This window comes from Bactrocera neohumeralis, chromosome 5 (genome assembly GCF_024586455.1).
Source record: "Bactrocera neohumeralis isolate Rockhampton chromosome 5, APGP_CSIRO_Bneo_wtdbg2-racon-allhic-juicebox.fasta_v2, whole genome shotgun sequence".
In the NCBI taxonomy this organism is placed as follows: Eukaryota; Metazoa; Arthropoda; class Insecta; order Diptera; family Tephritidae; genus Bactrocera; species Bactrocera neohumeralis.
The window spans coordinates 70,487,130-70,512,400 of NC_065922.1; the positions used below are offsets into that span (position 1 = coordinate 70,487,130).

Genomic DNA, 25,271 nt, shown 5'->3' on the forward strand with positions numbered 1-25,271 from the left:
ATTTTTTTTTGGTTTCGTTTATACTTTGTTTATTTTTTTGTATATTTTTTATTTTTTGTGGTTTTTGTATTTTTTTTTTGGTACTTACAATATTTCTGTGTATTTTTCATTGGTAAAGTTATTAATGTCTTTACACCTTGCTATTTGCTTACGGTTTTACTATTGTTCAATATGTTTTTTAGAATTAAATTTTATTTCAAGTTAGAAATCTGCTGGTCTCAGCCTGCAACAAGTGTAAACTGATTTTTTTATTTTATTGTTTATTGATTTTTACCTTTTTTGTTAATGAACTTTTGAACTGTATGCTGTGTCTTAATTTTTTTTCTTAATGTTGCCACATTATTTTATTTTTTTTATATGTATATATAATATATATATTTTTTATTTTTGTTTTTAGTTTTATACATTTTTTTTGTCTTTTTATTTTTAATTCATTTTAGTTTTTATTTTTTTCACTAGCAAATACTTTGTTAATGGAAAACGTTAAATATTACGTAATTAGCTATTGTTTTCACATTTTTTGAGGTTATGTTAATTTATTTTAAGTTTATATTGCCTTTTTTAAGTTTTTATAGATTTTTTAATGTTATGCTGATTTTTTGAGTTTATGTTGACTTTTTTAAATTTATTTTAATTTTTTTGCGCTTATGTTTCCTTTTTAAGGCTACCGTGATATTTTTAAAGGTTAGGTTTTTAATATTATGCTGATTTTTAGAGTTTATGTTGACTTTTTTAAGGTTATGTTGATTTGTTTTAAGTTTATCTTACCTTTTCTAAGGTTGTCTTGATTTTTGTGTTGACTTTTTAAAGTTTTTTCTTAATTTTTTATCTTCATTTTTCTCTTTTAAGGTTATCTTGACTTGTTTGAAAGTTATGCTGATTTTTTCGGTTTTATGTTTATTTTTTAAGTTTATATTGACTTTTTTAAGGTTATGTTGTTTTTTCAAGTTTATATTACCTTTATAAGGCTATATTGAATTATATGTTGACTTTTTATAGTTCTGTTGTGGTTTATATTGATTTTTTTTAAGTTTATGTTTTCTTTTTTAAGGTTATCTTGACTTCTTAAAGGTTATATTGAATGTTTTTTAAGGTTATCCTGATTTTTTCTGGTTTATATTGAATTTTTTATGTTATGTTGCATGTTTTAAGGTTATGTTGACTTCTTTTTAAATTTTCTAGTTTGACTTAGACAAAAATGCGGTGTTAAACTCTAAACTCGTTTTATCAGAATTTTTTTTCGACATTACGAATTCATTCCAGTTGCACTTATTTTCACTAGTTTACAAATAATTTCTATTTTTTTCTCAGTTAACGCTAAAATTAGTTTATATATTTTATATATAACATGTATCTTCATCCTTTGCATAAATATATATAGAAATTTCACGTTACTTTACTATAAATAATTTTTCTTCAATATTCGCTTTGAAAGGTTTTACATAGAATTGCGTTCTAATCTTTAGATTTTTTCTTGTTTTGTTTTGATTTTAAATTTATACTCTTTAGTTGCTATAAATAATTAAATAAATATTAAATACTTATTATTTCGATTGCATTTTAAACTTTCGCATAAGTGCTGCCAATTGCCGTTTCGTTTCCATGACAGGCTTACACTGTAAGCGTTTAATTGTTTTCCACCACTTCACCATGTCACGTGCACACCAACATTATAAAAGTGGCTGCTCTGCGGTTATAGTTGGGTCCTAGGCATAGAATTCAGACTTGCCTTGTATTTTGTAGGCCTCCTCCTCCATTTTGTACATATCGAGTAACTGTTGTTTTTGGGCGAAAAGTGAGAGAATATAAGGCGTGTCGTTAGTTTTTGTCATTTATGCGACAACAAATGCGTGACAGACAGTAAAATACAAAAGTGACGTTCACTTGACTGCAATCACTTTATTCATAATACTCTACAGCAGCTCTTTTACAAAGGTCGGCATACAGTTATTCAACTAAATCAATTACTTTGCTAATTACAAATAGAAGACGTGCAAAAAAATGTAACCGTTACTCGCTAAATACAAATATTTTTTTGCGATTTGGCTAATGAACACAAAACTTACAAAATTACAAAACTAAAAATTTAACATTGATGCAAATAAATAATTTTAAATGTAACAGTATAATGTGTGGTGAAGTGGAAGAAGTGTGAGATATACATATTTACATACGTGCAAGTAACCGTTAACCGTATTATGCTTACTCGTTTGAAAATGAAAACGCTATTTGCGCTACATAAACATACATATGTACATATAGATAACAAAAAAATAAAATTTTTATTTAATGAAATTAAATTAAATTAATAATAATTATAATAAATTTCAATCAAATTAAAATTAATTTTTTAATTACATAATTAATAATAGCAACAGATTTGAAAAATTGCTTTTTTAATATTCAATAAAGGTTACTTTAAATTTTTTTAACAAATGTAACACATTTTCTTAGAAATTCTTAAAAAATACTTAAATTCAAAAATTTCCATATTATATAAAGCAATGTAGGTTTTAGTGTTGTGCTTTAACTGTATAAATTTTTACGTGCAGTATTCTCAAAAAAAATAGCAGAAAACCCAAAAATTTTTTGCAGCACTCATTGATTGAAACAAAATCTATAAAACATTACTTAGCAAAATTTTTAGTAAAAATTTATTGAAAAAAAATTTATAAAAAATTACTTAGCAAAATTTAAAATTAAAAAAAAATTCATTGAACAAAATCTGTAAAAAATTACTTAATAAAATTTAAAAATTTTTTAGTAAAAATTGATTGAAAAAAAATTAAAAAAAAATACTTAGGAAAAAATATCTGTAAAAAATTAATTTCAAATATTTAGAAAAATTGATTGAAAAAATCTATAAAAAAATACTTAACAAAATTTCAAAATTTTTTAGTAAAAATTTATTAATTAAAATTTTTTAGTAAAATTAAAAAAAAAACGAATTTTAATTATATTTTCAAAAAAAAGTTTTTTAGTGAGATAAAGTTTATTTCTAAGAAGAAATCCAACTCAACCTAAAAATTTTATTAAAGAACAGGTTAACTAATTTTTACTCAACAAAATGGAAAATATTTTAGCTTGCAATGTGATACCATAATTTTTTTTTAATGATTTCCTCTTGCTCTTAGCTAAATAAAATTTTAGGAACAGAGTTGCTAAAAAATTGCTTGCAAAATTTAAAATTTTTTAGTAAAACAAAAAAAAATCAAATTAAAAATTTTACATAAAACAAAAAAAAAATCAAAATGTTAGCAAGTTTTTATTTTTTTTTTAAATAGCGACACAAATTTTTATTAAAAAACTATGTTAATAACAAACTTATTTTTTTATTATTTTTTAGTTCTAGTAATCAATTTTTAGTAAAACTACAAAATTGAAATAATTAATAATTAAAAAATATATTTTTTTTCATTTTGCAAAGTTTTAGTTTTAATAAGAAAAAACGTTAAGTTAGAAAAAATACGTTAAACAATTTTTTAATCTTCTTTTTTATCACTAAAAAGATAATTTCTCAAAAATTAAATTTTTTATTAGCACAATTTAAAAAATTTGATAAAAATTTTAATGAAAAAATAGGTTAAACAGTTTGTAGATAGCAAAATACTACAGAAAACATTCTTTTAAATTTTTAGTTAAAAAAAAAATAAATTAGAATGAGAAATAATTGTTTTTATTATTAACAAAATTTATCAGCAAAATGCTAAATATCTTATAAAGAAAAACTGTATAAATATTTTTTTTAATTAAATTTTTTGTAAGGCTTTTAATGTCTTTAAATACAATTCTGTCAGAGAAAATTTTGGAAATTTTATTTTATCTTTTAATTATAATTTAAGTTTTAAAAGTATGTATGTTAAAATGTTTTTCCGTAAAATTATAATTTTTGTAGGGTTTTCTATTTAAAATTTTGTCAGGAAAAATTTGCAATTTTTTATTTTTTAAGTTTTAAAAGTGTGTGAGCATTTTTTCCATAAAATTAAATATTTTGTAAGTCTTTGTATTTCTAAAAAAAACCTGTCACAATTCCATTAAAATTTGGAAAATTTTAATTTTATAAGCTTTAATTTGAAAAAGTTTGAAATTTCTATAAATTTTTTAATTAAAGAGTTTAATTAATTTATTTAATTTTGACATTTAAGAATTTACTACCTTTATTTTATTTTAAAATTAAAACAAATTCAATTTATAATAAGGCAAAGATTTAAAAAATATGCCAATTATATTTCTTAAAAAATATCAATTTTTTAGAAATTAAAAATTTAAAATAATCTTCTTCTTTCCCAGTAAGATACGCAAACTACTAAAAACTTCATTATTATTTTTTATAAAAAAAATATAGAAATGTTAAAAATTCTTAATAAAAAATTATACTTCTCTAAATTTGTCTCAACGAAAATTGCTAATTTTTAGTTAAAAAAAATTTTATTGAAAGCAAACAGAATTAAATTTTATAAAGACATATTTTTAGTCAGTAGCATTGCTCAGTTTTAATAAAAAAATTAAAAATTGATTAAATAAAATAATTTGAATTTTTAATTTGAACAAAAATATAAAGTTAAAATGATATTTAATTGGAAAAAACACTAATTAAATAATAAAAAAAAAATAAAATATAAAAAAATTAAATTTTAAAAATTAAAAAATAAAATTTTCCACAAATAAAATTGTCGAAATTTAACTAAAAATTAAAAAAAAAAAATATTTTTATCTCTGAGAATATTTTTCAATAATTAGTTCAGTTTTTAATTAAAAATTTTTTGGTTTTTTTTTTATAAAAAGCTTCATTGAAGCTTAAAAATTCTTAATAAAAAATTATACTTCTTTAAAAAAATAATTAAACGAAAAAAACACAATATTTTTGCTAAGTGATTTTTTTAAGTGCTGAAAAACTAAATGAATTATTTGATAAAAATTAAAAAAAAAAAAAATTATGCATTCTAAAATTTTGTGCTCCCCCAAATTTCCTACTTTAAAGCAAGCAAAAACTTTAATATATTATTTAATTTTATTTTTTATAAGAATACCTTCACAAAAGTACTAATTTTGGTGCTATAAATATTGGCATATGTGTAGATATATATTTATGTATAGGTTAGCGTTTGTTTTCGAGGACTAGCAATTTTTTAGTTTTTAAATTTAAATACGAACTTATATTAGCACTTAAAATAATAATTATACTATTTATTTATTTATTAAGTACTATTTTTTCGAAAACTTTAGTGAAACAGAATTTAGTACTAAATTTATTTACTGATTTGATTCTAAAATTTATAATATTTTTAGTTACAAGAACTAAATTCTTTAGATTAAATATTTTCATAAATCTTTAAAAAAAAATTTTTTAGTACTAAATTCTTGGTACTAAAATTTTTGTACTAATTTTTTAGTTGCTGATTTTTTAATATTAAAATTAAACCCAAAATAAAGATTGGAAAACACTCTATAAAATAATTGTTATAAAGTAACAAACGCTTTCAGGCTATAATATATAGTATTTTAGCTTCAGGATCCCGTTGAAAGAAATTATTAAATTATCTTAATACAACTTATTATTTTCTTCACATAAGTTCGCATATTTAGATATTTTAGCACCAAAATTAGTTATTGAAAGTTGGAATTAGCATAGCTATTGTAAATATGTTTATTTAGCCGTTTGTGATCACTGAATTCGCGCTATAATTTTCTACTACTATTTGCTAAAAATTAACAGAAAACACACAAATGTTGTTGTTGTATTTAAGGTGTGAGTGTATAAACTTAAAGACATATTTTGTAATCGAAATATAATTTATTAAAGTATTTACTACTATTACTACTACTATTACTACAACTACTACTATAATTACTTTGTTATGTAATTTAGCACACTGTTTTGTGGCTTCTTCATTCAACAAGCACATAACTATTTGGTCGCTAAGATTTCAATACTACATAGTTTATTCATTATTTGTTTTTAACTGCACTAAAGTACAGTCTCAATACTGGTTATAGTGTCGGTTTGCCGGAGTGTTTCGTTTAGTACCTTTTGCACGTCAGTACTAAATTCCTCGACTTGTTTGCCGTGTGCCACTTTGAGTTTTTCCATAGCACGTCCCTGTTTAACACCGATTTGCTGGCGAAAAAGAATAAGCGAAAGTAATATTTAACGACTTTGCGGATTTTTGTATAATAATTACTTAAATATAACGCTATGTGTTGAACATTTTAGTTAAGGTATGTTTTTAGGTGTAAAAACAATTGCGTTATGTTTTTGCAACAATAAGTTTTGAAAAAGAGACTTCTTGTTGGAGTCTCCAATTACACAGATGATAGTTTAAGGGGTTAGACCAGTCTAGGATTTTTCGTATATCGATGTTTACATATTAGTGTTCTAAAAACTTTATTCAATGGGAGAACTGTCTGTAGAGATCCTCCTCACTAAGATAATTCGGAGTATTAGTAGCCGTTTTGTTTCAGAAATTCCGAAGACACCTACTTAGCTTAGTTTATTGACCTAATGAGCGTATTAAAAGTCGAAAGAAAATATTTTTACATTTTTGAGAGCTCTAGGCTTGTCTAACTGTTTAAGCTGAATTTAAGTTCGTAGGCTTATCCTCTTCTTTTCGATCTTATAAGTCGACAAAGCGCCTTAAGGCCAATACAAATTTGCTTAGACGTTTAATTTCGATTCCTACTTGCTCAGTGGGATATCTAAAAGTGTTTAAGTCTACCAAATGCGGGACATGAGATGTTTCTGCAGCAGGCATCAGTTCATTTTTTCAACCTTGAACGCATACCTCGTGAGCTCGTGGCTATTAACCCCGCCCTACATTCACTTCTTTAAAGGAGGCTCCGCCAGAGAGCGCGCTACCTTGATGGCAGCAACCACGGCTTGAAAAATGCTCCGTTGTTAGGAAATCTGTAAAATTCACCAACCTTCCCTCGAGCTTTGACTTTACCGTCATGAAGTTCTCTCCTCCAGTGGCTTCTTCCCACCCACAACTCTCTCGCAGGTATGTAGGCTGAAGAAATACCACCAGAATTTAGTTTCGCGACTACATGATCCAAAGATCCAGTATGAAGTCAAAACATGTGAGAATTTCAGAATGTTTAGACCCATGTTTATGTTCTTTAAGTTTAAAGTTTCACAAGCTCCAAGCTCGAAGAACTTTTCAACTTCACTTCTTGTATACATCTATAACTTAGAATAATGATATTAATAATATGCCTCACCTTTTTCTCTTCCATAAAGCGTTTGATATTATTTTGTCGTTTCTCACGCAATCGTCGATCCTTCTCATTCTTCGTCTTCAATGTTTTATCATTTTGCACCTCTTTGGCGGTATCAGCGGAGGTTTTGGCTTGCTTAGCATTCAAGTCTTTAATATCACTGCAAAAGATTAAACACCAGAAAACGTTAATTACTGTACTGAATCCCAAATATCCTTCGTCCTTACCGCGCGTGCCGTTCCTCGAGCTGCTTCACCTGTTGCGCCTGTACGGTCAGCATTAAAGCCTTCATTGCTTCTTGCGAATCCTGCACATGTTGCCGCAACATATCCCATTCCTCTTTCTTGTGTTTGGCAATCATCTCGGTCCACTGTTGCGTCTGTTCGGTGATTGCGTTCTTGATCGTGGTGTCGTTGCGGATTTCATCTTTGCTATGGAGATAAGAGGTAGAAATTTATTTTCATAGATGTTAACATTACAACCATTTTGAATCAATGTCCAACCTTTTGCCCTTGATTAGCCGATCAATAGCCGCATTCTGATTCTTCTGCATGGTCATGCGTTCCTTGGTGTGTTTCTTCTTAAGCGTATCTAGCTCTTTGTTTTGCTTTTTGGCCACCTTTTGGAAGCCTTTCTCACTGCGCAGTGATTCTAACGTAACTGGCTCGAATACCAGTGGTGGTTCTTTCTTCTCCTCTTCCTTGGCTTTGCCTGCATCACGTGCCGCACCACCACTCTGTTCTTCAATGCCCAGCGCCTTCATTTGTTCATTTTGTTTTGCTGCAGCGCCCGCAAATCCTTTCGGATCCGACAGCATGGCCATGAAATCTTCAAAGCCATCAGGTACATAAATCTTTAATTCGATGTTGACGAAAAGCATAGGCAACGACATTGGGAAGTTCGCTTCGGTACGCAGTGAGACGTGTCGATAGCCGGCCTGTAGACCGTCCAACGGTAATATACGCTGTCCAATCATTTTGCCGCTCTCTTCATAGACGCCGAAACGTAACACAGCCAAATCGGGCAGCACCACTTTACGAAAGACAAACGGATCCTCATTGTATACGGGATTCAAACCGTTGTTAGGCACCAAACGTGTACGAAACTCTTTCTTTACTGTGTCCGAGGGCAGACCGAACATGTCGACTTCGACGTAGGTGCCGACTTTTTTATCTGACAAGAATTGACCGGCTATAATTTTCACGGAGCACTGCGCGGCAATGACACCGTCCACGGGCGCATCGGCAAACGGATCGAAATCCTTGTCTGAGCGGCGCATAAAATCCGGCTTGAGCAGGTAGCCACAGCCACCGTTATATTCGAATTTACCCTGATTCAATTGCATAGGCAGATCGGAGGTTTGGAAATTGAGCGAGACCATCTGACAGCCAGCGTTCCAGAACACTTGTGGCATATAGTTGGAAGAGTCGGCGCGTGTGCCCTTCGGGTAAATGCGCGACATTTGACGTTTGTTATAATTGACAAAGTCGATGGAGCTCTGTTTAAGATAGTTCATGCCAGCCGCTTCGGCAAACGACGACATGTTGTGAGCGATATTTTTCTCTGTAAAAAAAAAAATGAAAATAATCCCATAGAGTTTTAGTTATTAGAAAGAGCGTTGCCACAAGAAAATATTTACCAATAGCCTTATCGAAGCCCTGGAATTTAATGGGCTGCGCATAATTGACCATCGATGACAGCCAGGGGTGTACATTCGTCGTGGAGCCGCTGTAATTGACCGCTGCTGCTTCCGCCTCAGGCGCAGCACCATCTGCGCCGGGCTCGCCCGCTGGTGGTGCGGCGGCAGCCTCTGGTGGTGGTGCCGCATCAGGTGGTTTGGCGCTGGCATCTTCCTCCGGATCATCATCGGTCTTCAGTTCACCCTTTAACCAGAGCTCCAATTCGACCTTTTCGACTTCCGGTTTCATACGTTTATTCTTTATTAGTATTTTCCGTTTCAATTTATTAGGCGGTGGGAGTGGTAAACCAGGATCGAGCTGTATTGAAGTGGCAATTAGCGCAGTGCATGCAAAGCTTTTATTAAAGGACTCACCGGATGTTCGGGCAACGGTTCCTTTAGTAATAGTTCACCGAAGAAGTCATCACAGTATTTAGCTAATTTATATTGCTGCGCACGATTGCAGTGATTCTCAAAGGATAATATAACAGGATAGTCGGAGGAGACAAATGCACAATCGGCGATGGCTTGAATGCAATCCTAGATGGAAAATATGAAGTGATGACTCCAAAAATAGGCCGTAAAAGTCGTGTTACTCACTTTAAATAGAATTTCAGTACAGTAGGCGTGGCCGTGAGTTACGATGGGCTCCTCGTCTTCACCTTTGCCATTCCAACAGTCCAGCTCGACGCATCTGCATGAGACAAAATAGACAAAAAGTTGGTGTAGAACTCGCATACTAACTAAAAGCATTATGTTTAGTGGCTTGCACTCACCTACAACCCGCCAATAGCGTCTGCCGATACATTTCCACCGAACTCTTACCACCGATTTGACGACCCGACAGATAGGTGTTATGCGAACTATTGATATAGTAATGCGCCAATGGATGATCCATTTCCATATACATTTCCAAGCGATCCAAGAATACGGGTGCATTCTCATCGGACATGAGATATCGCTTAAAACCATCCATCGACATTTGACCTGTGTTTGTGGAGAAATATTAGTATAATTGTAAACTTTGCAAACTCCTTAGTAGTAGTCTGGTACGCACCCGCCTTCTTCTTCTCTTCGTCCAATTCATAATCGTTGATAATTTCCGTGCAACGCTTCTCATCATAGAGCGGATATAAAATTTCATTCATACGTGGATCACGTTGCTTATCATTCATGAACTGTACGAACTGTGCCATCGAAATGACTTCCGATTTACCCTTAGTGCTGTTGAGAGTGAGGGAGTAAGGATAAAGACAAATAACATGTAGAAAAGGAAATATAAATATTGTTTATATATATTAGAGGTAAAAAGTAAATAAATAAACACTAGACGATGTTCAGTAAAAATGTGTGGGAAGGCGCTTTGTTGGCATATACATAAGTAAATTTATTGCTGAAATAAGAGGGTGACCCTATTATTGTGCCAAACACTGTCAAAGAAATCATTGTTTTCTTAAATTGATTTTCTGTCTGTCTCGATATATGGAAGAACCGTCTAAGTGTGTTTGCTTCAGTGTCGTTTTTATGAAAGCAACGGGCTGAAAGAGGTGGATACAGGAAAGATCCAATGCTATCCGATTACGTCGATACCTCTTTTTTATGATAGGAAACCAAGAATAGAACCTCAGACTATAACCGCGTAATCGTGTAAGAAGGACCTGAGAATGGTCCCAGTATGTAAATTAATAAATAGAGTCCTTAAAATAAACGAGGTAACGTTTAATACACAGGTTTTGAATTCTAACTGGCCCTCTCTTTGTGATAGGAACATGCAGTTGGTCCCGCAGATTTCCGATTTCTTCAATAACTCTCTTTATGGTGGCTTGTCTTGGTATTTTTCCTAAATTGATAAATACTTCGGACTAAAACTGTCTTGGAAATAATATTTTTTAACATAAATATTTTGCCCTTGGTCGATAAGCGGCAGATCCACAGGTTATCCATTGCCTCGGTACCTTTTTTATGGTAGGAACTTGAAGATAATCTCCTAGTGTACTCAAACTGATAAAATAAATACGATAAAAATATTTAGAAAATTCTTATTTTTCAAAATAGATATTCTATACAGGCCGATACACGGGACCTCTTTCATCATGTTTTACATGTTTCAGTTTAGTAGAAACTTGGTTGTATCGCAGATTTGAAATTGCTTCAGTACCTCTCTTTATGGCTACAACCGTTTTGCTTCTCTTAATTACTGTTGACAACCAACTCCAGCTCCTGCTTGGTCTCAAATCCCTCACTATCAAAAGGTTTCAGTGGAATCTAGGTCTGGCAAATACGTAGTATAATAAATCAATTTCAACTTTCATTCGTCGATTTGAGACCTCTCGATATATTTGGGTCGCTAAATTGTTTGCTAAAAATGTGCAAACTTTTAAAAACTTTAGGATTACCCTCGTTATTTCAAGTACACTACATACAAATACGCACATATCTACTCATTCATGACCCCATTCTCAACTTACATGGAAGTGAACAGCTCTTCGATGTCATTGCGTGGGCAAACCTTGTGGTACAGCGCGTAAAACTTATCGAATGTGAACTCTTCCTTCGTCATGGTGGCACTCTTATCGTCCGGTAGTCCGACTTCCTTAAAGCATTGATACACTAGCTTTTCCGTTTTGCCGGACGCAAAAGTTTTCGCTACCACTTTAATAGGTATTTTGCCACCTTTTTCCACCGAAAAAGATAAGCGCATCCAACTGTGTGGAATTGTAGAGATATAAAGTTAAAGCGTGAATCGAAATATTTATGAAAACGCATTAAATTTATTTAATAAGAGAAATTTATATGTGTGTATGTGTAATATTTGACAGTTACAGCATGCAATGATTAGACATTTCTGAGGGTAAATATTCGAAATAAGTACGTACCTTTGAGTCCGTCTGAACCACTTACCTTTGTTGTTTGAAGGATATGAATTCAAATGTTTCAGAGAGAAGTTTACGTAGTTGAGTAATTGAATGATTGAGACATATAGAAAGAAAGCTCTGCAGAATTTGAGATTCTCTAAACCAAAAGCAGATCTTTCTGGGGGCTTTCGAAAGTGAAAGTATGACTGTTAGATTTTAGAAGAACCCTTTCCTTACTAAGAATGATTTCGAATGGCGCCTCCATTACAATTTCATTTTCTATGTTCAAATTTGAAATTGTTTGTACTCAACAAATTGGTCTCTGAGTCTAAATATAAAGTATCCTTCGACAGCTCGGACGACGACTAAGGCATAGTATCATCTAATGATCTCATTGTGTGGATTCGTTTCCGACATGATTCACTTTTTTACCATAGCATGATTTATAAATTAATTTTTGATTACTTCTTCGAAGCAACTTGCTGATTCTGCTTCGATTATCAGCTATTTTTAGGTTATTTTGTAGGATTTTTAAGCCAATTTTCAATGTCTTGCCGTTCAAGGATTGATTACACATGGCTCTAGATACCTTCGTCGAGTTTATATGTGTTTTGAACTGTTAATAGTCTCATTATATACTCTTTATAAATGTAGGAACCCAAAATCTGTCCTCTTGCCAGTTTTTTTTATGAGGTCTCCCATATGAGGTTTTATGAAAAACATCAAAATCATTTTACTTTTCTCTACTTCCTCTCGTGAACTAAAACAAAACCCAGACACTCTGACCCCCTATCGCATGCTTTCCCTCTAGTAATTGCAAATAATTAGTTTATAATTTATTAACTGCTCAAACAAATTGCGGGCAACACTCACGAATACATACGAACAGAGATGGCAGTGGTTGGGTTGTATTGGTCAATTTCCTGTAGCATAACAAAAAGTGACTGCAAAGCATGGCAAAGGACAATGCAAAGCGTAGGAGCTCATAGCTATGCGACCATTTTACAATTCTGTGAGCATTAGTTTTCTGTTTTTGTTTTGCTGTATATTTATGTGTATGTCCTTCATTTCCTGTTACATAGTTAACATTTTCCATATGAATAAGCAAACATAGACACATAGATATGTAGGGGGGCTCACAGTGGCAGCATTTATTTACTTATAGTCGGCTAAAGTGGTCGGACAAATAGCAAACGGAAATTAGGTTAAATGAGTGCAATTTGAATTAGTCAAAGTAACGGTGCATAGCAAATGGCGAAAGTAGAAAATTTTCAGAATGAATACAACACTGAATATATTATTATTTTCGTTCTGTTTATTATTGTACTTGTTGCTTTTGTTGTTTTGAGGCCATATAGTTTTGTTTTTAATGAACTGAAAGTGAATTATAAAACTAACTGATTTATTTTGAGTCCTCGAAATACTATCGCGACTATTTTGTAGGGAGAAGTGTGAAAAGTTGGGCCCAAAAAACGATTCACTCCTATTTCTAATGCTTTTTCAGCTTTCGGTATCTGTGAAAACCTATTCTGCTATTCTATTGAGATTGTTGCTGCGTGGAATCCCAACAAAAACTATAAACTCCATGTAAATGCATGCCCTTGGCTTAGCTAAACCTTTCGCTTTTTTTGCAATTTTGACTGAGAGTATATGATTGAGAGTGTATGATTGACTGAATAATCGCCAATGACCTGGCTACGGAGAGCACCTTTTTCTCAAATTCTTCCGATTGGAGTCGAGTCGGTTCTTTGATGTCCGCTTGCGTTTTGGCGTTGAACCTTTGGATTTCCAGTTATCTCAGCATGTCCTGGTCAATAACCAGAACTTGATCCACTGCGAAATCCTTCCGGTGCAGAGTGAACCGTAAGAGGTCATCCGAACTACTGGCTCTTAGCAAAGTCAGTCTCCTCACAATTATAGGTGTTCAGACTGAATACTGTCCAATAAGCCGTCTTAAAAAAAATTGTGGTAAGCACAAAACGAATTTCAGTGAGATTCATCAATTTTGGATCAACCCCTATGCCTATCGCTTTTCTGACTTTAAAACTTAATTACTAAAATACTGAGGGCGAGTACTCAAATGAATGTAATAGAGTCTAGGAGACCGATTTTCTGATAGTTGAAGTCTACAACGGTTTTGGGACCTAGTGGCAACCGTTCGTAGTAATATACAAAGACCCCCAAATTCTGTTCAAATATTTCGCGAGCATCTTCTCAATTTCAAGATCTCGCGCCCATGACACAAAGACGGAGTGTTTTTTTTTTGGGCAGTCGATTTTCATTGTATGGAGCTTCTGCCAAGTCACGATTTGTGTGGCCTGGTGTTGTCCTCGTCTTCATCATCTCCTGTATCTTCCACTGGAGCATAGGTCCTCAACAAAGCGTTTCCATCTGGTTCTGTGTTTTGCTAACATCTTTATTTCGTTCAACGGTTTTCGGCATTCATAGCCTTCTTTTGTAAGAATTTCCTCCACGTGGGCTTAGAACGGCCGTTTCCTTCTGACGATGTTGAATTAAGCGATCGGCCGTAGGTCAGCTACTCATAGAAAATGATTTCCTGCTAAGGCCACCAAATACATAGGATAGCTTTCAATCACATCTTGGACACCATTTGCGCTCCTTATATATAGTATAAAATAGAACATAAAACTCGAAATAGCGTAAAACTTATATTTTGTAAGGCCGTATAATATTAATATTAATTATAATTAGCTTATAGATTTTCCAAAGCTTATGAAAATGTACACTCGCCCGTACTGTTGATATAAAAACTTTGCTGCTGGTGGGCTATCTCACTCTTTTTGCAATCAATTTACTCGACCCACTCACCATAACCTCTAACTTTTGACAGCTGCCACGCATAAACAGCTGATAAACAGGTTCAAAATAACTCAACACATGTTTTTTCCCCACACCACACACGCAACTGCTACCCTCTAGCGCTCACACCCACTGACCAACTTCACGCCTACACAACACCCTCATTATGAGAGGACTTCCCGTCGTCCGCAGTGCGCGGGTTTTATGTGTTCTACTGCAATCATAAATTTTCACCGAAATCCGGCATTGACACTAAAAGACATTTATTTGTTGTATGCGTAACTCTTTTGCAGACAGCGAGCAAGCACTAGAATATTGCTTTCTGCCAGCGCGTACAATATGGCCTGAAGGACAATAATGCCACTTAGCGTATCAGAAGGCAACAAAATGCCAATAACAAGGAACTACTCAAGGGCTCAAGCGCTGATGCTGCTGGTAATGCGTTGAGTGGGTAAATGCTATCTGTAGGCGGGACGCAGAGATGCGTGTGGAGGGGGAAAAGTAAAATGTGCGTTGCAAAAGCAAAGCAAAGCAAAATGAGAAGATAAATAGAGTGAATACTACAAGAAATTAAAAAATGAAATCCTCGTCGCATTTGTTGGCTTAGAATCGCAGCATCGCGGCCGCGGTAGCTCCGCCTCATTTGCGTGGCGACGGCAAAATATTTATTTATGCAAAAATATCGTGTTGTTTGCATAGTCGCGGGTACTGTTTGCTTTTCCCCGTTCGGTGGCTGTTTGCATGTTGTTTTTCCAGCGTTTCCACTAAACAATTATGCTGTATAAATTCGCATTGAACGGCTGGTGGCAGAAGCGCGCACAAGCAGCTGCTACACCCAAGGTTATAAATGTGTATTTGCTAAGGCTTTCTTCTCTATATTTCACCTGCCGCCGGCTTTTTGCGCAACTACTGGTGTAAGCTCATCTACTCCAGCCTTTTTCTGTTGTTGTCTGCATCCATCCAGAGCCTCTAAAACCTGTTGACACAAGCGGCTCTGAAACTAAGGTAGATCTAGCGACTTTCTGTTAGGCTTCTTCTACCGCTCGACAATATGTGTCAGTGGTCCTTGTTGCTGGTTTTACTTTAGGGATTTGCGAAATAGCAAAAATGCTCGCTTCCATTGCTGCCTATTTATCGCAGAAGTGTTTGACGTGCTTTGTCGTCTTCAATTGTTTATTGTCATTGATATTTTAAGTGTCGCTTGAAGCATGGCAATGGATTTTAATACTGGATTAGGGCTATGAGCATTTATACGCAGATTTTATGGCGAATACGCGCATCTGGTTTGCAAAAAGTGTTTGTAGAAAGGGAGAGCAGTGTGGATAGGAAGAGAAGAGAAGAAAATGGGTCTGGAAGTGAACGAAAGCAGGACGAAAGACGACTTGGCTCCCACGTCACTGTTGGTAGTCTTAGATAACAACAATGTCAGTCTCGGAGTTCAACGCAGAATAATTCTTGCCAACAGGTACGGACTGAGTAGACAACTGAAAAGTAAAGACCTTCCTCGTTGTACAAAGACTAAATTCTACAAGTTACACATCATCCGATAAGTCGGCGTTACGAGTTTTCTAGAGAAAGGTTCTGCGGAAAATTTATGATCTTTGCGCATTGCCAATGGCAATGGTGAATACCATGAGCTATACGAGACATAAGACGGCAATGCCATAGTTAAGCGAATGAAGAAACAGAGGCTATGCTGGCTATGTCTTGCCGTCCGAATAGATGAAAACACTCCATCTCTGAGAGTATTGGACGCAGTACCCGCCGAGGGAAGCAGACGAAGAGAAAGATCTCCACTCCTTTGGAAAGAGCAGATGGAAAAGGACCTGGCTAAACTTGGAATATCCAATTGCCGCCAATCAGCGAAAAGGAAGCACAACTGGCGCGCTGTTGTAAACAAACATAAACATTTATGCTTATTTCACAATGCAAAAACTAGCTAAACTAAAGTGAGTCATCAAGTTAGATAGATAGCAATAAATTGAGGCTTGCACTGCGACTTTGGATCTATTGTGTCCAGTATGCTGTTGGGTGCTATTGTTGCGATATGATATCTATTCGGATGGCTAGATCCAAGGGCTAGTATGCAATCTAGACAAAGATGCTCAGAAGTCTCCGGAACCATGTCGCAAAACCGGCAGGTTGCTCAACAGACTGATTTTGTCTCGGAGGTTAATTATGCTTTTGAACCTAGTGAGATTAGAACCACGCCTTAGCAACTTTGTCTGGCGTATTTTGCCAAATTTATCTCTACCTATTCTCTCCTGCTTGCGGAGCAGCTCTTTTATGCTTAGGGACCAGCTGCAATGCAGGGTTTCTGCTCTGCCATTTTGAAAGTCGCTCGTCAGCCCATACAGATGAGATGCAATCGGTTCCGAACTGATACGCTAACCAGCACATTGCTGCATCAAAAACGATGTAATCTCGCAAGCTGAGATCGCTTTAAGTGCCGTTTGACTATGACTGTGTATGGCAACCCTTTCGACGCGATTGCCGCATTGGAAATTTCTCTTGTACCCACCGACTTATAACAAAAGCTTTTGCTTAGGAAATGTTCGGAAAAGTTCTATGTATAAAGTGAATACATTAAGAGGTTAAATTCACTGAAAAGGGCTCAAGTGCAATCACTCAAGAGGCCTGAAGTGAACAAAATTGAGTTTGACTCAGTGTAATTTTAGTATCAGTAAATAGTAGTGGCTATTTAAATTCTTATAGCTCAAGTACAAACACTCAAGGGGGAAAAATTGAGTTTATTTTGTTTTTGTAGTCGGAAAGTATTTGGCAATCAAAATTACTCAAGTCGAGCTCAGTGTAATGTTAGTATCACTCAACAGTGGCAGCTATTTAAATTTTTACATATTATATTTAGAGTATATATTGCTGAAAATAGCTCAAGTATGCTTTGCAATCAGAGAAAATATAAGACATGTATACCTATAAACTATTCAATAAATATTTGTAATGCTGAATTTTCACTCAGAGTTTCACTCAAGTTTCAAGGAGTGCAATACACTTAACATTCAACACTCAAGAGGTCTTTGAATGAATTGGGTTTATTCTTAGAAAGGACTGAATGAAGACTTCCACAAGTTTGATTGAGTGGAATGTTGGAATCGACGAAATTAATAGCAATTTAGATTTATTTATTATTATGCATAATATAGCTGGAAAGAGACTCAAATGTGCTCTGCCCGAGGTCTAAGAAAATAAAAGATATATTTTTGAACTGCTCAAATAGTACGTAAAATGGAAAATTTTCGCACAAAATTACTCAAATTTGATTGAGTGCAATAATTGTGACACTTGTTCGGTAATTTGGCGTAAAACTAGATTTATTTTATTTTCTAATAGAAAATACTCTTAAAAATAGTTAGCGAAAATTACTTTAATACAAAAATAATTATTTTTCTGAAAAAATATTTTTAGTTTGTATATTTTTTTCTCCGTTATTATTTTAATATGTTTGTGCACTTACCTCCTTTAAAATATTATATTAAAGTAATTGAGCAAATAAATTTTTTTCAAATTTTTTTTTAAAAATTTTTGTACTTACTGCTTCATTAAATTAGTTCTCGGACACACATTGGTTGCCTTATTATTATGTGTTATATAACGTAAACCCTCTTGCCAGCGCTGTTTATTTACATTTCAATTATTTTTTTTTTTACATATTTTTAACGTTAATATTTATATTGTGCAAATGAGAAGTGCAGACATGCAAAGTAAAGAATTTGTTAAAATAAATTAATAGAAATGAAAGATTAATATAAACATATTGAAACAGTTAAATGAGTAGAAATATATTTTAGAATTTAAAGACAAACACAAGACATAATTAAGAAAATTTTAATCAAAGGTGACCAGAAAAAATATTTTTTGAAATCACTACAGTTAGAGAATAATTTTAGAAAAAATATTTTTTTTAATGTAACCAGAAAGAATATATCAAAAATAATTACATTGCAGAAATAATTATTTTAGAAAATTTAAATAAATTTAAATTATATTAATTATTTAAATTTATTAAATTTTTTTACAAAGTACAGAGTAAAGACGAAAAAAGCATATAATTTTAGTGAAAAAATTTTTCCATAATGTCCTATAATTATTTTAGAAAATTTAAATTAAAAGTGACCATAAAAAAAATTTAAAAACAAATGCAGAGATTAAGCAGAGTAAGAAAAGAGTCTTGGTGTAACAATTTTAAAGAAAGGTGACCAGAAAAAATATTTTTAACAACAGATAGAGCGGAAGCAAAGTTAGAGAAGAGTGAAGAGTGTTTGTAGAACATAAAGCAATTATTAACGGTTGTTAACCTTAGTTAAGTGCTGATTAAAGTATTTATAATAGAACACAAATAGTTAAAATGCAACAACGGACAAATATACACAAAAGCATATAAAAAATGTTAGTTAGTAGAAAAAAATCATGCAAACAATTTTTTTTAGAAATTTTCAAACAGAATTTTTTCTTCAATATTTCCAAAGATAATTGCATGCTTTACATTGAAATATATTATTTTTGAAATTTGTATTTATTTATTTAATTTTTTTATTAAAAGTTTTTTCTTTTTATTTTTTTAAGATAATTGCATGCTTTAATTTGAAATAAATTTTTGTAAAATTATTATTTTTTTTTATTAAAAGTTTTTTCTTTATTTATATTTTTTTAAATTTTTTTATTTTTAATAATTTAATATTTAATAATTTTTTATCAATGTTTGACTTACTGTTTTTTTAAACACATCATCGGACATATATTATTCGCTTTTACATTATGTGTGATTTTTCGTATGCCATCTAACCAGATCTAAAATGGAAGATAAATGAGATGAGGAGAACGATTTTTTGATTTTAATTGTTTTTTGTAATATGCAGATTTATTTTTCGTTTCTCAATCGTATTTCGATAAAGAACGACTCTAAAAATATTTGATTTCATTATAAAAAATATATTTAATAAAAACAAAAAATAATAATAATAATAATAATAATAACAATGATAATAATAATAATGATAAAGATAATAATAACAGTTTAATAAAAAACTAAAAAAGTAAACTGTATTAAAACCAAAAATGAATAAGAAATCAATAAATTAATAAAAAAATGATTTTTATACTAACAATTGTTAAATAAAAACTTAAAAAAATTATTAAAAAATAAAAAAAATAATTAATAAAAAAATAATCTTATTAATAACAATTAAATAAAAACAAAAAAATATTGATTTATTTTAACAAAAAAGTATTGTTTTTTAAGTTTTCAAAAACCAAAAATTTAAAAATTCAATTAATAATTTTATAATTATTAAAAAGATTTCTAAATTAATATTTTCTTTAATCAAATACTAAGTATTATAATACTTGTGTTAAAAATAAAATAATTAATAAAAAAAATAAAAAATACTATAAAAAAGATTTTTTCTTAAGTTTTCAAAACACAAAATTTTAAAAATTCAATATATAATTTTATAATTTTTATAAAGATTTTAAATTGTATTAAAAATAAAATAATTAATAAAAATATAAAAAATACTATATAAAAAGATTTTTTGTTAAGTTTTCAAAAAACAAAATTCTTAAAATTCAATATATAATTTTATAATTTTTATAAAGATTTTAAATTAATTTTTTTTTAATCAGATACTAAGAAAAACGTGATCAAAAACAATGAAAATTGTAGAAGAAAATTAAGCTACGACTTTCATTAAATAAATATTTAAATATTTTGGTAAAAAATTATTTAAAAAAAATTAACAACTGATAATGCAATAAAAACTTATGAATTTTTTTTTATAAAATTATGCTTAAAAAAATTTCTGTGATTTGGATTAATTCTATGAATGTATTTTTCCCACTATTAAAATTTTCTTTATTTTATTTTTCATCTTTTCTATTGCATTTGGGATGTGCTTCTTCCAAATCATACACAATTTTCCTTTTCATGTTGTGTTTTTGTTGTTTTTTCTTACTGTAACAAACATTCAATTATTTTGCTTCCTTTTCACCAACAACTGTTGCATTTAATGTGATTTTTGGACAAGCTACAATTTTAATTAAAAATTCTGAAAGGTCATTGTTGTCAAAAAAATAATAGTAAGCAACATGTTTGTATGTATATAACGGTAATAAAACACTGTTGATATGTATGTGTGTGCATGACATGGTTTTCGGATGCACTATAGCATGTCTGCTAAAGCCTTTTCGCTTGCTCTTCTTCTTCTGGTACTCACAGACAATACACACTGGCATTGTTTGTGAGCCACATAAAAGCCATGAACGCTCAGCATATGCTATGTATATGGTCTTAGCAGCTGGGTATGCATTTCTGTGGTTGTGTGCGACACACGCACGCACACACATGTGCCCAGAATTGCATTTATTGCCGCAATTTTCATTAGCAACGCTGATCCTATGGTCAGAAATTGACAAAAATTTTGATTGGAATGTAAGTCATTGGTTAACTGTACACGCATTTTGCCTATGTATGAGTATGTGTGTGGCAATAAATAAGGAGTGATGGCTCCAGGATGTGAGCGATCCTAGGTATGCAAATGCCTGTGTATGTGTGTGTATACTGACAGCTATTGTAATCATCATTGAGCTTGCTGGTGGCACTCTCGCAGAGTTGTATTTTTGCAAAACTACTCAGTTTTTTATGCCAAATTTTAGACAATAATTTTGAAACGGAATTTCGCAGTGTTGCATTTTTAAAAAAATTCTTAATTTTTAGAAAAATTTTTCTAGCGAGTTTTTTATTTTTATTAAAACATTAATAATGCTTCATTCAAAAATTTTTTTTTGATGAGATATCAGATTTGCTTACGTAGAGTTGCATTTCCATAGGAAAATTAAAATGTTTACTTTAATTCTCTGTAGGGTGATCTGTTTTTACGCAGTAAAACCCATTATTCAAAGCAAAATTTTCTATATTTCGACGAGAGTTTCAAATCTGTTAACAGGGTTGCATTTTTACTCCCACAAAGTTCAAATTTTCCCTAAGATAATTGCTAAATAAGTTTTATAACTTATTTATTGACCTCTAAAGTGAAAATATCACACATTCGTTTAAGTATTAAAGCTTTTTAAGCACTTTATACAAGTATCTATAATCAGGGTTGCATTTTCTAAGGTGAAAATGTCACATGTTCTGAGAAAAAACATTTTTAGTCAACTGCCTTTTCGATTTATTAAAAATATTATTAAAAAAATTTAAAAACAAAAAAATTATTTAATTTTTTGAAAAGCTTTTAGCGTGAGCTTTTGACTTAAAGTAATAGAACGGAAAAAAGAGCATCTTCTAATCAACTGCCTTTTCGGTTTATAAACAATATTATTAATACAATTTTATAAAAAAATATGTTAATTTTTTTAAGAGCTTTAAGCGTGAGCTTTTGACGAAATGAAAACTTTTGGTAATAAAACGGAGTATTTAACTATAAAACTATTTTTCATTGTCTATAATTTATTCCAAATCAGCGAAGCTCTGTAGTTACAGAAAATATTCCAGCAGGGTTGCATTTTTAAAAGCACAAAGTTGTATGTTTTTGACATTTCTTTATTTATTTCTTAAATCTAAAAACTCTATTCAAAATTGCTGTGATTAGTCTTTAAAATTGTTACCTTATATCAAAATGAAACCAAATTTTTTTAGTAATAACGCAGAGTTGCATTTTATATCAGAAAATTTCAGTTCAAGTATAAATTGTGTATCACGAACTTCGCAGCTTTCCATTAATTTTTTTTTGTGTTCAAATAAAAATTATTTATATCACAATTTCAAAGTTGCATTTCCACCAGCAACTTTTACTTCACGAAATATAATATCGCACATGAACCGAACACCTTTTTACCGCTTCAAACTTTGCTTTTACTTTTCGCTCTCTCCTTTCCCACTCTTCTCCTTTTCCCGACATCCATTTGCTTTCTGCAAAAGTGTGATAACTTTTTGAACATTTCTCGGTACAAATATACTATACATCTAAAATCCCGTTAGCAAACATTAAAGTTTTAGCCAAACGTCAAAGTGTACCCAGTTGCCTATTTTCATAGCACTTGAGCGGTGTTAGGGGAGAGAGAGAGCATGACTGTCGGCTCATAGTTTGAGAATTTAACTGGTGCATTTGGCTAAAATAATCTTTTCAACTGCACAATATTGCCAGAAAGCTTCAAGTGTTAGGTATTAGTACATACATACATATGTACGTATTAAAATATTTAAGAAACGGCTGAAGTTGAAAAGTTTAGTTTAACAGTTAGGTAAAGTTACTTACTTAGTTTGCCGAAATTATGTTAGAAAAATTTGCCAAGTTAATATGGGTGATTTTGCAGAAGGTGACTGTGCGATATTCTGATAAATTATTTAAGCTACACTGCAGCTTTCAAGTGGATCATTTAGAATCAATAAAAGTGCTTTGTCCAATCATCGGCCCCAAAAAGTTATGATGACTATTTTCCATTTTGGGTTTCTATTTCTTCATTTAGGCTTCAGTTAAACGGAAAATTAAGGTGCGGACAGCATGAAATTGTAAGTAAACAGACTTAAAATGTTGCGAAAATTTTGTTTCCTTTAAGCTTTTACCATTTTTATTGAATGAAATGAGATTTTAATCGAAAGCTGCGGTGTAGCTTGGTGTCATAAAAATTGTTCTTTTAAATCTCATCTCCTATTTATGTAAAAACTTCTTGAAAGCTTTTATAAAAGCTTTTAGTTAGAAAATTATTTTTTCTTCATTATTCAAATTAAATAAGAAATATTTTTTGTTATGTATAAATATACTGGAGCTTTCATTAATTTTAGTCACACCCTTCACTATTTCTTTTGTGAGCTTTCATGGGAAAGCTGAAATTTTTAACATATGAAATTTGAGCTATTGTAAAATTAATTTATTTGCTTGAAATATCCATAATTTATTCCTTATCGTGTGTATTTTAAGGCTTACTATGGAGAGCTTTTGGAATTTTAAAGTGGAGCTTCTTAATAAAGTCCGAAAGTTTTGCACAGTTATTAAGAAAATTGCACATATTTCAGATATTTTGAACAATTTCACAGTTTTTCAAACTTATGTCTATTCAAAGAAAGCTAAACTTAAGCAAAGGAAGCAAAGAGGACGGCTTACACAAGTGTAGCTTTCTTGGAAAAATTGATTTTTGTTAAAAAATCACACTAGTGTTTTTTTAGATAAAGCTTCGGTAAATTAGGGCTATGCGAGTGAGACAAAGCCTTCAAAGCTTCCACTGTATTTTAAAGCTTATTATGGAGAGCTTTTGCTCGCAGCTATTAAGAAAAATTGCGTATATTTTATTTTAGTTATTTTTTACATTTTCACTAATTTTTGAAATTCTATTTTGTAAAGATTTCGCTTTTCTTAAACTTCTACTAAGGGCAATTAAATGTTTTGTGCCTAAACTCTCGAAAAAGCTTTCGTCAGAATGCTTATTGACATTTTTGAACTAAAGCTTTCTAAGTAGAGCTTTCAAAAAACTCGATTCAAAACTTTTAAGGGTATTTGGGCTCCTAAAGTGAAAGCTACTATTAACTTTTGGGAAACTTAAATGCAATTGAAAGTTTTTAGTGCTTTCATTTACTGATTGTAAGCTTTCACTAAGCGCAGACAAAGCGATTGCGAAAGCTACATTTCAGCATTCTCTTTTTAATAATTTCAGTTTATTTTTTACAACTCACCTTTGCCGTTGCTGCATCCGGACAAATAACATGATGATATGTTATATTTATATAATCTGTATTCGAACATATTGTCAGTGAACGTTTATCCAAGGCCACCATATCGGTGCCATTCTTTTTTGTCACTTTATCGAGAATTTTCGGATCCTGTGTGGAAGATAGAAAGTAATTATACAATTATGAGTTTAATGGATATAATATACATACGTAACTATTTTTGATAGAAAAAAGTAGAAAAATATTTTTTTGAATATACTTTCGAAAAACTTTTCAAAATTTAAAGAGAATATAAAGTAATTATATAAGTAAGAAAAATCTTTTTTTCGAATTCGAAAATATATTTTCAAAAATTTAAAATTGCATTTTCTTGGTTTGGAAAATACAATTTTGAAAAGTTTGTTTTTGAAATTTTAAAAACTTGTTTTTTAAATTAATTTATTTCTTTTAAGGCATTTTTAAGAAATTAAGGAAATATTGAAAAATACATTTTTTGGTTTCGAAAATTTATTTTTGTACTACATTTTTTGTATAAAAACATTTTTTTAAAACAATTTTTTTCAATATATTTTTAAAATAATTTTTTTATAATATATTTTTAAGAAAATCTTTTTCAGTTATAAAAAAATACTAAAATATTAAGCATTCGTTTATATATTCTCAGATTACACTCCTCCGGCACATTCTGAGTGAATTTTCCTCCCACTTTTATACAAGTTTGTCACAACTTCTTTGTTTTTTCGTCCTGGTTTGTGCTCACAAATATTTGTTTTATGGTCTGAATAAATATTTTACTTTTGCGTCCAAGTTTTGGAAAGCGGCCAGTAGTAGGGGGAAAATCAAATGTGTTCATATTTCCACTTGTCCTACTTAAATTTGTTAGAATGGATACCGCATACACACACGCTCACTACATACATCCATCATTATTTTAGACACAGGGACAGCATCCTCCCAACTACAAGCTTTACATATCCATGCTGCTCTCTACTTTCAAATGCATCACTACATTCCTACTCTC

General features: G+C 31.2%; 1 protein-coding gene across 2 annotated transcripts in view; it reads right to left on the reverse strand.

Moving 5' to 3' along the window:
* Positions 1–24: 24 nt before the first annotated feature.
* LOC126760444 (1-phosphatidylinositol 4,5-bisphosphate phosphodiesterase) overlaps positions 25–25,271 on the reverse strand; it is a 153,078-nt gene continuing 127,831 nt past the window's right edge. Inside the window, exons 6-18 of one of the 2 annotated variants that reach the window (XM_050476079.1) lie at positions 24,254–24,400; positions 18,122–18,201; positions 11,362–11,598; positions 9,951–10,117; positions 9,670–9,880; positions 9,494–9,587; positions 9,269–9,433; positions 8,855–9,212; positions 7,719–8,778; positions 7,443–7,646; positions 7,219–7,375; positions 6,029–6,118; positions 25–1,775 (exon numbers count right to left, since the gene is read on the reverse strand). In XM_050476079.1, coding sequence (XP_050332036.1) covers positions 1,707–1,775; positions 6,029–6,118; positions 7,219–7,375; positions 7,443–7,646; positions 7,719–8,778; positions 8,855–9,212; positions 9,269–9,433; positions 9,494–9,587; positions 9,670–9,880; positions 9,951–10,117; positions 11,362–11,598; positions 18,122–18,201; positions 24,254–24,400 — 3,039 coding nt within the window. In that variant the 3' untranslated portion in view covers positions 25–1,706. Of the gene's footprint in view, positions 1,776–6,028; positions 6,119–7,218; positions 7,376–7,442; positions 7,647–7,718; positions 8,779–8,854; positions 9,213–9,268; positions 9,434–9,493; positions 9,588–9,669; positions 9,881–9,950; positions 10,118–11,361; positions 11,599–18,121; positions 18,202–19,297; positions 19,378–24,253; positions 24,401–25,271 lie in introns of both variants that reach the window. The other variant, XM_050476080.1, reaches the window with a different exon arrangement.